General features: G+C 39.9%; 1 protein-coding gene across 2 annotated transcripts in view; it reads right to left on the bottom strand.

Moving 5' to 3' along the window:
• Positions 1-2,243: 2,243 nt before the first annotated feature.
• Positions 2,244-12,700, bottom strand: part of LOC115156743 (phosphatidylinositol 3-kinase regulatory subunit gamma) — a 68,048-nt gene continuing 57,591 nt past the window's right edge. Inside the window, exons 13-17 of one of the 2 annotated variants that reach the window (XM_029704383.1) lie at positions 12,321-12,497; positions 11,959-12,030; positions 10,704-10,877; positions 10,081-10,311; positions 2,244-8,877 (exon numbers count right to left, since the gene is read on the bottom strand). In XM_029704383.1, coding sequence (XP_029560243.1) covers positions 10,110-10,311; positions 10,704-10,877; positions 11,959-12,030; positions 12,321-12,497 — 625 coding nt within the window. In that variant the 3' untranslated portion in view covers positions 2,244-8,877; positions 10,081-10,109. Of the gene's footprint in view, positions 10,312-10,703; positions 10,878-11,958; positions 12,031-12,320; positions 12,498-12,700 lie in introns of both variants that reach the window. The other variant, XM_029704382.1, reaches the window with a different exon arrangement.

The following is a 12,700-nucleotide window of genomic DNA, read 5'->3' as shown; positions in this document are numbered from 1 at the left end:
AAGACCCATTTGCGACCAAGCGTTAACTTCCTGACTGATGTCTTGAGATGTTGCTTCAATATATCCACGATGCCATCTATTTTGTGAAGTGCACCAGTCCCTCCTGCAGCAAAGCACCCCCACAATATGATGCTGCCACCCCGTGCTTCACGGTTGGGATGGTGTTCTTCGGTTTGCAAGCCTCCCCCTTTTTCCTCCAAACATAACGATGGTCATTATGGCCAAAGAGTTCTATTTTTGTTTGTTTCATCAGACCAGAGGACATTTCTCCAAAAAGTACGATTTTTGTCCCCATGTGCAGTTGCAAACCGTAGTTTGGAGCAGTGGCTTCTTGCTGAGTGGCCTTTCAGGTTATGTCGATATAGGAGTCATTTTACTGTCGATATAGATACCTTTGTACCCGTTTCCTCCAGCATCTTCACAAGTCCTTTGCTGTTGTTCTGGGATTGATTTGCACTTTTCGCACCAAAGTATGTTCATCTCTACGAGACAGAACGCGTCTCCTTCCTGAGCGGTATGACAGCTGCGTGGTCCCATGGTGTTTATACTTGCGTACTATTGTTTGTACAGATGAACGTGGTACCTTCAGGCGTTTGGAAATTGCTCCCAAGGATGAACCAGACTTGTGGAGTTCTACAATTTTTTTTCCTGAGGTCTTGGCTGATTTCTTTTGAGTTTCATATGATGTCAAGCAAAGAGGTACTGAGTTTGAAGGTAGGCCTTGAAATACATACACAGGTACACCTCCAGTTGACTCAAATGATGTCAATTAGCCATGACATCTAAAGCCATGACATCGTTTTCTGTGATTTTCCAAGCTGTTTAAAGGCACAGTCAACTTAGTGTATGTAAACTTCTGACCCACTGGAATTGTGATACAGTGAAATAATCTATCTGTAAACAATTGTTGGAAAAATTACTTGTGTCATGCACAAAGTAGATGTCCTAACCGACTTGGCAAAACTATAATTTGTTAAAAACAAATTTGGGGAGTGGTTGAAAAACGAGTTTTAATGACTCCAACCTAAGTGTATGTAAACTTCCGACTTCAACTGTATATTCATATTCACATCAAGGCATGCTTTACATTGCTACATCACTGTGACAGGTTGATGTGGAAAGTGAGCTGTAACAGGGTTTTGATCCATCGATCCTGCGATGCAGAGGCAAGAGCACTCCTCCTCTGGGCCTGTAGGATCCATGGATTAAACCAGTTACAACTCACTCTTTCCAAATCGGCCTGTTACATTACTGCGGGTCTTCTATAGCTTTAAACGCCTACACACTTCTTTGGTCTATTATTGACTGTGTGGCGCACTGACGTCTTGCAATGAACTAAGTATCCTTTAAGGAAGCAAGTTTTTCACATTGCCTGAAAAACTACTTCTAATCAGAATGAGGAAATAGGAGGTTTATGTCAACACGTTCGTAGCAGTGTTGGGTTGCACAATCAGTCTATCAGTGGCAGTATGACATTGTAACTTCCAACCAATCGTGCCACTGGTGAGTCAGTGTGGTCTTCGCTCAAAGATCTTGGAATTTCCCCCTTTATTATTAGAAACCCTGCTACTGTACCTCCTACCACCTGACTGTTCTTACTCAAAAGTCATGGCCTCATGGGCAATGCACACCACAGCAAAAAAACAGACTAATTTATTGTGAAAGATTAACCTGGTGTCATGGGATCCTTTAGGGCCATCTCATAATCTGCAGTGCAGAGACAAACAGGACAGGACGATGACTTTATGATGATCCTGTGACAGTTTATGACTGGACTACTTTTATGTACAGTCGGTTCTCCTCTAAGGATCGATTGTTGCCTCGGTCTGTCTCTGCTCTCTTGCAAACTCCTTATGGAATTGTCTACTTAAAACCCGGGAAATGCATGTTTCAATGTAACCTAAACTGGGTCCCCCCCCACCCCAAGTGAACATATAGTAATAACAAATATGCTTTTCGTTGAACATCAGAAAAGTGATTCTTCGGAAATTTGGCTCAAACGCAGTCAGTACAGGTTTGATTGATTCCAACGCTTAATGTTTGTGTAGGCCCACACATGTTGAAATTCATCCAGAAAATGGCACCCTCCAGTGGTTTAAATTCAGTACCAACTGCGTCACACGTCAGCAAGTCTACCATAGCCTTCAACTGCCAGGAATTCAAGAAGGAATTGACCCAAACTATCCTCAGAGCTTGTCGCAGGATTGACTGAAACTTACTGACAAAATACACAAGACCTTTTCTTTCTTTTTCTTACATCTTTTATAGATTTTTTTTTAAATCATTTCATCAACCTAAGGAAATAACAGTACAGAAGTAAGAGTACCTGTTTGAGACAAACAACTCCAAAGCAAGCTGTACACAGAAAACAAAAGAAATAAAATGTTGCATCTGAATTAAGACAGATTGGGGAAAGAAGAGAGAATAATCATTTTACGTACATAAGGATTGTGCACATCACAACCAGTAGACTCCCACTGGTTCAACGACAGTGCTCCCTCTGAGTTCAATTGCACTTTGGTGTAGAGTAGCTTTATCAGACTGTCCCGTTAATTTCCAGTCACCGTTTTGAAAAAGGGAAAAACTACACACCACATCTCAGTACAATAAGAATCATATCATACTGTACTTTGTTTTCTCCAAAGAAAGGTTTGTCAAAATGTACTGTACCTGACCTGCATTCAAATGATCACATACACAGCCACTTAGGATGAAATCTACATAGAAGGCAGTGTTGGCCAGATTACTTCAAATTTAATCAGTTATGGATTACAGTTACCAGTAATCAGATTACATTACTCATTTTGAGTAATCAGATTAATTAAAAAAAAAAAATTTAACACCCAGATGATTATTATTTATTTTTTAAAGTGCACCTAGTTGGTAGAGCATGGCGCTTGTAACGCCAGGGAAGTGGGTTCAATTCCTGGGACCACCCATACATGAAATGTATGCACGTATGACTAAGTCTCTTCGGATAAAAGCGTCTGCTAAATAGCATACATTAATTTAGCAACATGACTATTTCCAAATTGGGGACTATAATTCACAAGTTCTATATTCTAACGTATTAGAGCATAGTCAGTCACAAGGTTCCATACTAATGTTTTTAGTTGGGGCACCTATCCATGATTTGGTCGCACAAAAATGTTGTTGCAGGGTCACGCAATAGAGAGAATGTGTAGCCTAATTAACTTATAGTCATTCAAAATGCTTCATTAAAAGGAGGTGTATTAGTATGATTCAAGAAATACATTTGTTTAATCGAACATGTCCAAGCAGGAATGCATGATTCCAGATATTTTGATGTGCAATCTAAACCAGTCATTGTCATGAATTTTGAGTTTGACAATTAGGCAATTGTTATTAGTTTACGGTCACAATAGGGTTCCTGAATCTTCCATTTTGTTTGTTCAATACAGATAACATTTGTCTACACCATTTTGGGAACTTTAGGCTAAATAATTTGGGGCTCATTCAACACATTTACATTTAAGTCATTTAGCAGACGCTCTTATCCAGAGCGACTTACAAAAACACCTGATGAAGTGGTTAGCTAGTTGCTAAATCTACATTCTAATTATACCTGTGTAATTGATTATTAATCAGTAAATTAATGAATAATAATAATGATGATGAGTAGGCCTACGCAATCACCTTGGAATTGAATGGCCGACGTTCAATATTAAAGAGTAGATCAATAAAAGTAAACCTACAGAAAGCTGGGACCCTTCTTCTCGTCTGGAGTAACAACAGTGGTTGCTTTCAAGACTGTGTTTTTTTGTTTATTGCCCAGGGAGCTATCAGAGAGCATTTCTGTCTCCCGCTAGGAGCACACAAAGCCAAAGGAGAGAGCTACAGTGATAGTGCATTCCTACAAAGCAGCAAGCAGGAACACTTGAGTCCAGACCACTGTCTAATTGACCAGAAGGCTAGGTGTAAATCTTTTGGAAGCCTTACCTAGTCACTAAATCTATTTGAATACAAAAGAAGCCACCCACCCTTGATGGGCGATCAGCAGAACAATAGCATATTTGAGAGCATGGGAGAAGTCTTGAGGGTGTGCTAAATGACAGCAATGCTGACAAAGTTTTATCCTTTTTTTCTCTTGATATTAGATGAAGTAATCCCAAATGTAAATCAGATGTTTTTAATAATGTAACTGTAATCCGATTACATTATTATATATATATTTTTTGTATGGAATCCGGGCTGATTACAGTTAGGCCTACTTCATATATTTGTAAATAAATTGTGTAATGCCCGTTACATGTAATCCGTTACTACCCAACCCTGATTGAAGGGTTACAGAGATTAGATAAACTTTTAGAAGTAAATGAAAGCATATTTGTAAACTCCATTTAAAAGTAAGACTGAACAAATAAAAAACGTTTTGAATGACAGAGAGCAAGTCACGGAACGTCTTTATCTTAGAGTGTAGTGAGACGAGAATGACTTAGTGCAAAATCGAAATACATGCCTCTTCACTTTCACACATTTCCAAATTAATGTAATAGTTGACTCAACCCAAGACTGTAGACATACATTTTTCACCAAGTAGTGTGCACCTCCCGCTCTTTCAATCTTGAAAAGCCTGAAAACTAAAGCCTCCCAAATAATCTAGGGTGCAATCTACGGCCAAATCCTAACTGAGATCTGCAAGCGCAACTCAAAATTTCCCATTGACATCAAAAAACGCAAAGTTAAGCCTTTATCTAAAGTTAAGATTCAGTCGTGAATACACAAGGCTCAGTCTAAGATGAAGTAGTCGGCAGTACAGAAGGTAAAGGAACAGAGATCAAGGATTTTAAGCCACTCAGGGAAGAGGGCCCATTGCAGACCATTCTGCCCGGGGGCCATTCAAAAAACGATTTAGTCGATTCTGTTCTAAGCAGAAGACGGTAACACATTTTTTTTTCTTTCTTTTTTTTTTTTTAGAGGGAGCACTGTTTGACAAGTACAAAAAGAATCAAAACAAAAAGAACAAGCAGTCATAACATTTTCAAGTTTAAAATGACAAAGGAGAAAAAAGAAATCAAATCAATCTATCGGAGGCCCTTTTAGGGACAGACAGATTGACTTCTCAAACGCATACTTGCTATTTGGTTAATTAGATATCGTAAACATTTGTACTTTTCTGTATGAAGGAAAATATTCAAGCTAGCTTATTTTATAGATTCTGTAAGGTTATCATTAACAAAGATAAACAAACAAACACTTGGACAGACAAATCAATTTGCTTTAAATTTCTTTAAAAAAAAGTCTAATTAAAAACAAACCCTAGACACCATAAAGGAACACTTTCCAATGACATCATTGTGCCCCCTACAAAGGTTGGTTATTCACTGAAGGAGTGTTTCTGAACTGTTGAAATTTGTTCCTTAACTTGTTGGCAACATGTTTGGCCGGTATGAAGTATCATGTGTTGTCTAGTGCATTTGGGGGACTTTTATCCGATTATTAAATGCCCCTCTCTTCGAATCATACATTATTTTCATACCTCAAACACTCCCCTGGTATCACTTTCAAACTGCCTCCTCTCGCAATATAAAAAAACACAACCAGAATCTCCAAGCTGAGAATATATTTTCATGTAATTTTGATTTAAAATAAAAAAATGAAAAAAAGGTGCTTTCCCCATCCCTATGGACAAAGCATATCTGTATAGGAATCGATTTTCTGCTCAGATAATACATTTTATAATCTTAGAATATACAGGCTGTAGTCTAGACACCAGTTAGTCCCAGTATTGGTCAACTCTATCGTCACGGGTCCTTGTTAGGGTAGCAACAACGGAGCTTTGCTGAAAGACACTTGTGTCAAGACTATTGACACTTGTGTCAAGACTATTGATCATCTCTACTCAAATTTGACAGAGACACTTATGTGTGAGTAGGTGAATGGGGCCAAGGTTGGCCAATCAGTATGTCGTCATGGACAACTAGATTCAGCGCTGCATTTTGAAACGTAGATAAGCCTGCCTCCTCTTCCTCAATCATTGCGGGTCAATTAAAACCAATAATACCGCGATCAAAAAGGAAGGAACGCTTGCTGGTGATAATGATAAAGCTTAGCTTATGACTTACACATCAGGGCGTTAACATGAAAACTAGACATGACATGGCCCACTGATGCAAAGCTGCTGTGGCACTTGTCAATAGACGTGTTTCACATCTAAGCTCATTTAGTCAGCGTCTGTTTCGGATCCATTCCCAGCATAATTAAATCAGAATATATAACCCCAAAACAATACGTCAAGATATATTTCAATATATTTCTTTCAAATATGCTTCAAACCTAAATATTCAAACGTAATAAAATGTTAATTACTTGTATTCGGTAACTGATATGGTAGAAGTATGACACCACTATTTACTGATATGGTAGAAGTATGACACCACTATTTACAGGTGTTATGTACCAAAGATAAGCAATAGTAATGGCCTGGATAATTCACCTGGACATTTTGGAGGGTGCTATGACACGTGGTTTCACGATAACTGGGTAAAGGACAACTCAAAGCTAACCCTGCTCCAAGTCATCTCATTGGGCACGACCGCCGAAACACTATCACTGCACATGTGTCATCATTCATGTTACTGCAAGTGACGTTCATGTGACGCCATGACATCCATACCGTTGAGCGTCGAGGACCGACCAAATATGCCGATTGCATATTAGATAGCTTCCCTTTCATTTGGTTTGAAACGAGTCACCCATTTCGAATGGGAAACGGGTGGGCCTGGCACAATCAAAACCAAACACAGATTTATAACAGTTAAACAATTAAAATCATGAAAAACAGCAATAAATGGACATGAGTCCTACTTGCCCCAATACCGGCTTACAATTTCAGAGTTCGTGAAGACTCCACCAAATGTATCGAGTAGGGGGAACACTGAATGTCCCCCCCCCCACACTCGGTTTCACAAAGAAAGTCCGATTAAAAACATCCCTGACATGACACGTAATACAACAAACAATACTATCATGGCCTACTGAGCTTCACTAATGCGGTTTAGAATTAACTCATTTTGGAGACTCAATTAAAGAAAAACTCCACCCCCAAAAAACTATCATCTTTTGGTATTTGTTTTAGTCCCCGTTGAAGTTTTATATATAAAAAACTAAAATACAACCGGTATGATGCATTTTGCATCATATGATGCTAAATTTTGCATCATAAGCAAAATGCATCATACCGGTTGTATTTCGAAAGTCAACCTTCTCGAGAACTGGATTGCTGACATCCAAAAAAAAATGTAGGACTATATCAACAATGGACTAATGAAACAAATACCAAAAGATCATTTTTGGTGTAATTTTCTTTAAGGAAAAAGTGCATTTGCAAAATGTTGGTCCGATGGACTGAGTAAAATACATGAGTCAGTAGATGGGTAAACAGGATATGAAGTCACAGGGAATTGACGTGAAAACACCGTGAGAAGTACTGCATGCATTCACTTAAGAGCTTATTGAATGAGATTCGGCTTATTAAAACGGAAAACGCTACGTGTTGGGCTATTCACATTTCTATCCACTCTAGGTGTGATTCAATAAACTATACAACAAACCCCCAAAGGAAACAGCCTCACTCACTGAAGAGCACCAAGCTATAGGCGTCACAAAAAAAATACAATTGTAACCTTATTCAAAATGATGTAACAAGAGAGAAGCATAACTAAACTAACACAATCTCTATAACTCGGACCTCGCACACTACAGGAAAGACTACAACTATGCGCATTTGCCAGTTCTCTTCAGGGGCTTGACATTAGATCATTGGCAAATGCTTTTTAAACAAAGCATACAGTACGCGGTAGCACGGTCTATAGGAGAGAAGCTCCTCCGACAACGACAAGAGAAGAGCTAAGGCACTTCTTAACTTTGTGAATCACTCTTTTATAGGTCTCTCACTACTGTCACTTCGAGTGTAATTCTAGGCTATTCTTCTGGCCAAGAACTGTGCAAAACACTACTATACAGTACCAAGCTATTTTTCCTTTAGATCATTATTTTTATTCTACTAATATTTGTACCAAAAATACGTTTTGAGCACAAAATGCTCTCGCCGATATGCAACGCTCCACAAAATGTTATTATTTTTTTCAACTTCCAATTAAAATGTGACAATTACACAAACCAAATTACTCCAATTTCCTCCAACTAGTTAAACAATCCAATAGCATGACTATTCAGTTGCAGTATCCATGTTATCATACTTAATCTGTACAACCAACATGGGAAAAATACATCTGCTCGGAGCAAATGATCATGTTTAAAACTACCCCAAAGGAGCGCCCACCATGACATATATTTTTATGCACATTCTACAAAAAAAATTGCAAAACTCCTTTTCTCTGGGAAGTTTCCTCTTTCTCAAGAAATCTAAAAGCGCCACCACATTTAAAATCCTCACTATCCTCGGTTTCATTACATGAGGCTTCTTTTAGTAACGAATCGACGGTAGAAATTTGGCTGAAGTGTCTTCACCCGAACAAAGTCTGTGCTACGCAAAAGGGATAGAAGAAAGTCCTTTAAGCCGCACATCAAAAGTACTGCTCAGTACCAACGGAGGGATTCACCTCGACAGTGTGTCTGTAAATCTATACGTATTCTTATTCACGTACTATTGTTTGTGCATTATACAGGTCTAGTACACGTATGCACTTAAAACAGCACAAGTACTAGAGCAAGTTGTCTAGGTACTAAACAAAACAAGGATTTTCATGCATATGGTACTTATGGAAAATCCCCCGGACCTCCGTTGTCATGCTTACTGTCAAAAAGGATCCAATCTTATTTTTGCTACATAAAAAGACATCCTTCATTTGGGCTCACGTTTAGCTGGATACCATGCGTCCTCCAGCAGTTTCCCTGCAGGGGGGGACACAGTTGAAAAGAAAACCATTCAATACTTTCTGTTTGACAGTCACACTGTCTGTTACTGTCGGTATATATATATATGGATCATATAACGACAAGAATCCATTTTTTCCATTTTGTACAACAACGTTCTACAGCTCTGTGAATCAAGCTTGTGTCAAATAAAAACAACAGTCAAGATCAAAAGAGGAAGTACCGTGAGTAGTAGTGACGCTGCGACATAAAAGCAAGCGCTTGTGAAAAGAACACTGCATAGGCTTCCTAGAGACTAAGCCAGTCAGTACTGAGAGTTAAGATCTGATAGGTCGTTGATCTGTGAGTATATTAGCATAGAAATGAGAACATCTCAAGAATACTAACAGTAATACCTTAGTCCATCATGGCTATAGGCTACAGTATAAAAGAAAGCACTTGAAGAGACCATTTGAAATAAGAAACGAGCTTGCAGGGATTTCTCCACTACCCATGATTAAATGGAAACGGAAACCTGAATCCCTTTAGAAACTGCATTCATCAATATATATACACATTTGATCTATTGTGAATATCTATCTATTCACAATAAAACAAATATAACATGTCTATTTTTATAAAGAATGTTTATATCTTACAACAAACTGGAGGAGAGACCAGTAAATTAAACTTTTTAAAATATATTTTTATAAAGCTTTCTGTCATCCCACCCTATATAGTTCCCTTCTTTCCCAACACAGGCTTGTGGTCAATCAAGGCTCTTTCTATGGTACTTAAGCAAGCTTTTTATAGAAAGTAACTGGTTTGTCCAGCCACTTCACCCCGCCTTTCCAGGACCATGTATCCCCCCCCCACCCATCACTTAGATCTTGTTGTTGTGAAGTGCAGTGTGGTGAGCAGCCAGGTTAGCCAAGTCCTTACTGGGGATGACAGCTCAGGCCTTTGCCTAGAAGGGTAAGTGGGTGCCAAGGCAAAAAACAAAAAAAAAAGCTGAGCTCCATCCAGTATCTTTAACCTCCAGTTCCCCGACTCTCTCCCCTCTACTCTCGCTCCTTCTTACTCTTCTAAATATGGTCTGAAAGCTTCTATCATAACGGTGTGCTTATGTTGTTTTCAGTCTACAAACAGGGTTTTCGTCTCATGTTTACTGCGGTTGGTACTGTGGTACGTAATGAGTGTGCTTTTTTGTTGTTGCCGCCATGCTTTGGAAGTGCTGGTCACCGTTGGGGGTCGTCGTGTCACACTGCCCTTCATCTGTGGTGCTGCTGCTGGGTCTGGGTGAGGACTGGGTAGGCCAGGGTTACATTCAGCTGGTCGTTGTGTTGGACCAGGGACTCTTGCTTGTAGTGGAGCACCAGGTCCTTCAGGGAGCCGTACAGGTTGTAAGGCTCGGCGAAGCCGTAGCCTTTATCCGTCTTGTAGATGACGCAGTGTTTGGCGTCGCCGTCCACACTGGGGGAAGACAGCGCAAACTCATTTAATGTTTTACGGAAACAAAGTAAAAGTAAAAAAATATTCACTAATAGACATTTTATTTGTTATTAAACACTAAAACTACATTTTAAGTGAGACGTTAGGGCTGGTCTGAAGCCCCAACTTCACCCATGCACTGCCAAGGTTTTCCAGCACACAGCTTTGACCTCCCCAGGAGCTATATTGGTCTCCCCCTTTGTTATCCTCTTTATTAAATGGCACAGTGTACAATGGCCATTTGGGGGAAAGCCAACAGGTGGGAAGTAAAACCGAAATACATTTTCTTTTCCCGTTTTACAATAGTTCAACCCATCAAAGAATACATCTTAGCCCTTCTGACTGACATGTAACACACTGAAATAAACACTCACACCACGGAGCAGGCGTAGGAGCCCTTCTGCGTCTGGCTCTCTCGGATGAGGAAGGTGCCGTCACACTTGTCCCTAAGCAGCTCCTCTGCCTGGGTGCGCTTGATGTCGCCCACGTACCATGTGCACTCGTCGTGGTGGGGCGAGCCCTCGTCCTCCTCCACCAGCGAGTATGAGCTGTAGGAGGGAGACGGTGTTAATGACTCATTGGATGTTTTACAAAATTCTTTATAAAAAGGTGTTAGGATTACTTTTGGGTAGCTGGTGCAGAGTTTAAAGGCATTGCAGCTTTTAGGGAAAGGCAACCTGGTCATTCTCAGTGAGCAGAATTGGTTGCAAGGACATAATTGTAATTTTGTAAAATGTCTTTTTACAACAAGAATGTGGACACACATGCTTTGTTTAATGACAGTGGCAGGTCATTATTAAAAATAGAAAAGAGTAGAGGGTCTAAAGAGCTGCCCTGCAGTACACCACACTGTTTTCATGTATTTTTTATTTATTGAATATCCAAACATACAATATACTTGCAGTGAAGCCGCTCAACAACTACACCATACCAGCCATCCAACAGATTCCCATTCAGAGCGACACACAGTAGCATCCAGGGTCAATGCCCTGCTCAAGGGCATGTTGACCAATCTACCACCAGGCCAAAAAAACGTGAACCCAAACCCTCCAAGATCCCCCCCACAGTTCCCCAATAGCTGTCCCTCAACCATTTGAGACCCTCCCACAGCCCCCCCCAGTACACCACACTTTACATGTTTGACATAAGAGAAGCTTCCATTAAAGAAAACCCTCCGAGTTCTCTCAAACTTCTCGAATGAACAGTAAACCTGGTTTCAAAAAACAGCTAAAGCCCTACCTCACGGCACAACGCCTTCTCCCCTATTTGACCTAGATAGTTTGTGTATGTATGCATGTATGTATGTATTGATTTTTTAGGCTACGTGTGCCTTTTTAAAAATGGATGTAGTTCTGTTCTTGTCAATTAATGTTCTTTATCATGTCATGTTTTGTATGGACCCCAGGAAGAGTAGCTGCTGCTTTCGCAACAGCTAATGGCGACCCTAATAAAATACCTCCCCCCAAAATACATCAATATGACATCCGTACAAAATACAAGAACGATATGACGTCAATACAGAATACAAGGCAACAGTTTCAAATTCACGTTTCACTGACGCGCCCAACGGGTATAGCTTTATAACATTCAATCTAAACACTTGCCAAATGTTTCAGCTTCGTCACTTACTCTTCTGCCTCGTTCTTTATGCCCAGCCACTCATTGATACTCTTCTGCCTCGTCCCCTTCTGTGTCAACCACCTGCAAGACCAAAGAAACAGAATTGCACACAATTCTACTTCAATTCAGTCAACAAATACTAATAAAATATATATATATATATATATATACACTATATATAAACTGCATATTTAAATAATAGAACTTGTTGAACATAGTTATAGCCATCAGTCTTGCGTGTTTTCGTGGTCATCAGTGTTAGCTATCCTGCTACAGAGCTTTTTGATGATGTCGTGATGAGTGCACGTCACTCGAACATAATGTTTCATGGTAAACAAAAAAAATGTCTCTATAGTATTGTATTTTCTTACACCAGGTACTGGTCCCGGATCTTCCTTAGCTGAATGAGGTCCGGCTTCAGGCTGTTCATCATCTTGTCAATCTCTCGGTTGTCAGTGGCCTGCTGCTTCAGATCCTGCTCCAGCTTTCTCTTGCTGTCGTGGATCTCCGTCACCCTAGACTTCAGACGCTCTGAGTTGCTCTGGATCCTGAAGTGAGTGGGGGGAAAAAAATCCCCATAACAAATCACCTCTGGGGTTCATTGGTAGTGGTCTGGTTTGACTGTTCTTAACAATACATTGACTGATGTTTTAAATTGTCTTAACATACAGCCTACATACATACAGAGGTACTAGTTTGACACAAGTTGTGGTTGAAATAACCATGTCACGATGGACAGGCAAAAAGCTTA

This window comes from Salmo trutta, chromosome 21, assembly GCF_901001165.1.
Source record: "Salmo trutta chromosome 21, fSalTru1.1, whole genome shotgun sequence".
NCBI classification, from domain to species: domain Eukaryota; kingdom Metazoa; phylum Chordata; class Actinopteri; order Salmoniformes; family Salmonidae; genus Salmo; species Salmo trutta.
Note: the sequence above shows the minus strand (reverse complement) of the source record. Positions and strands in the feature narration are given on the sequence as shown.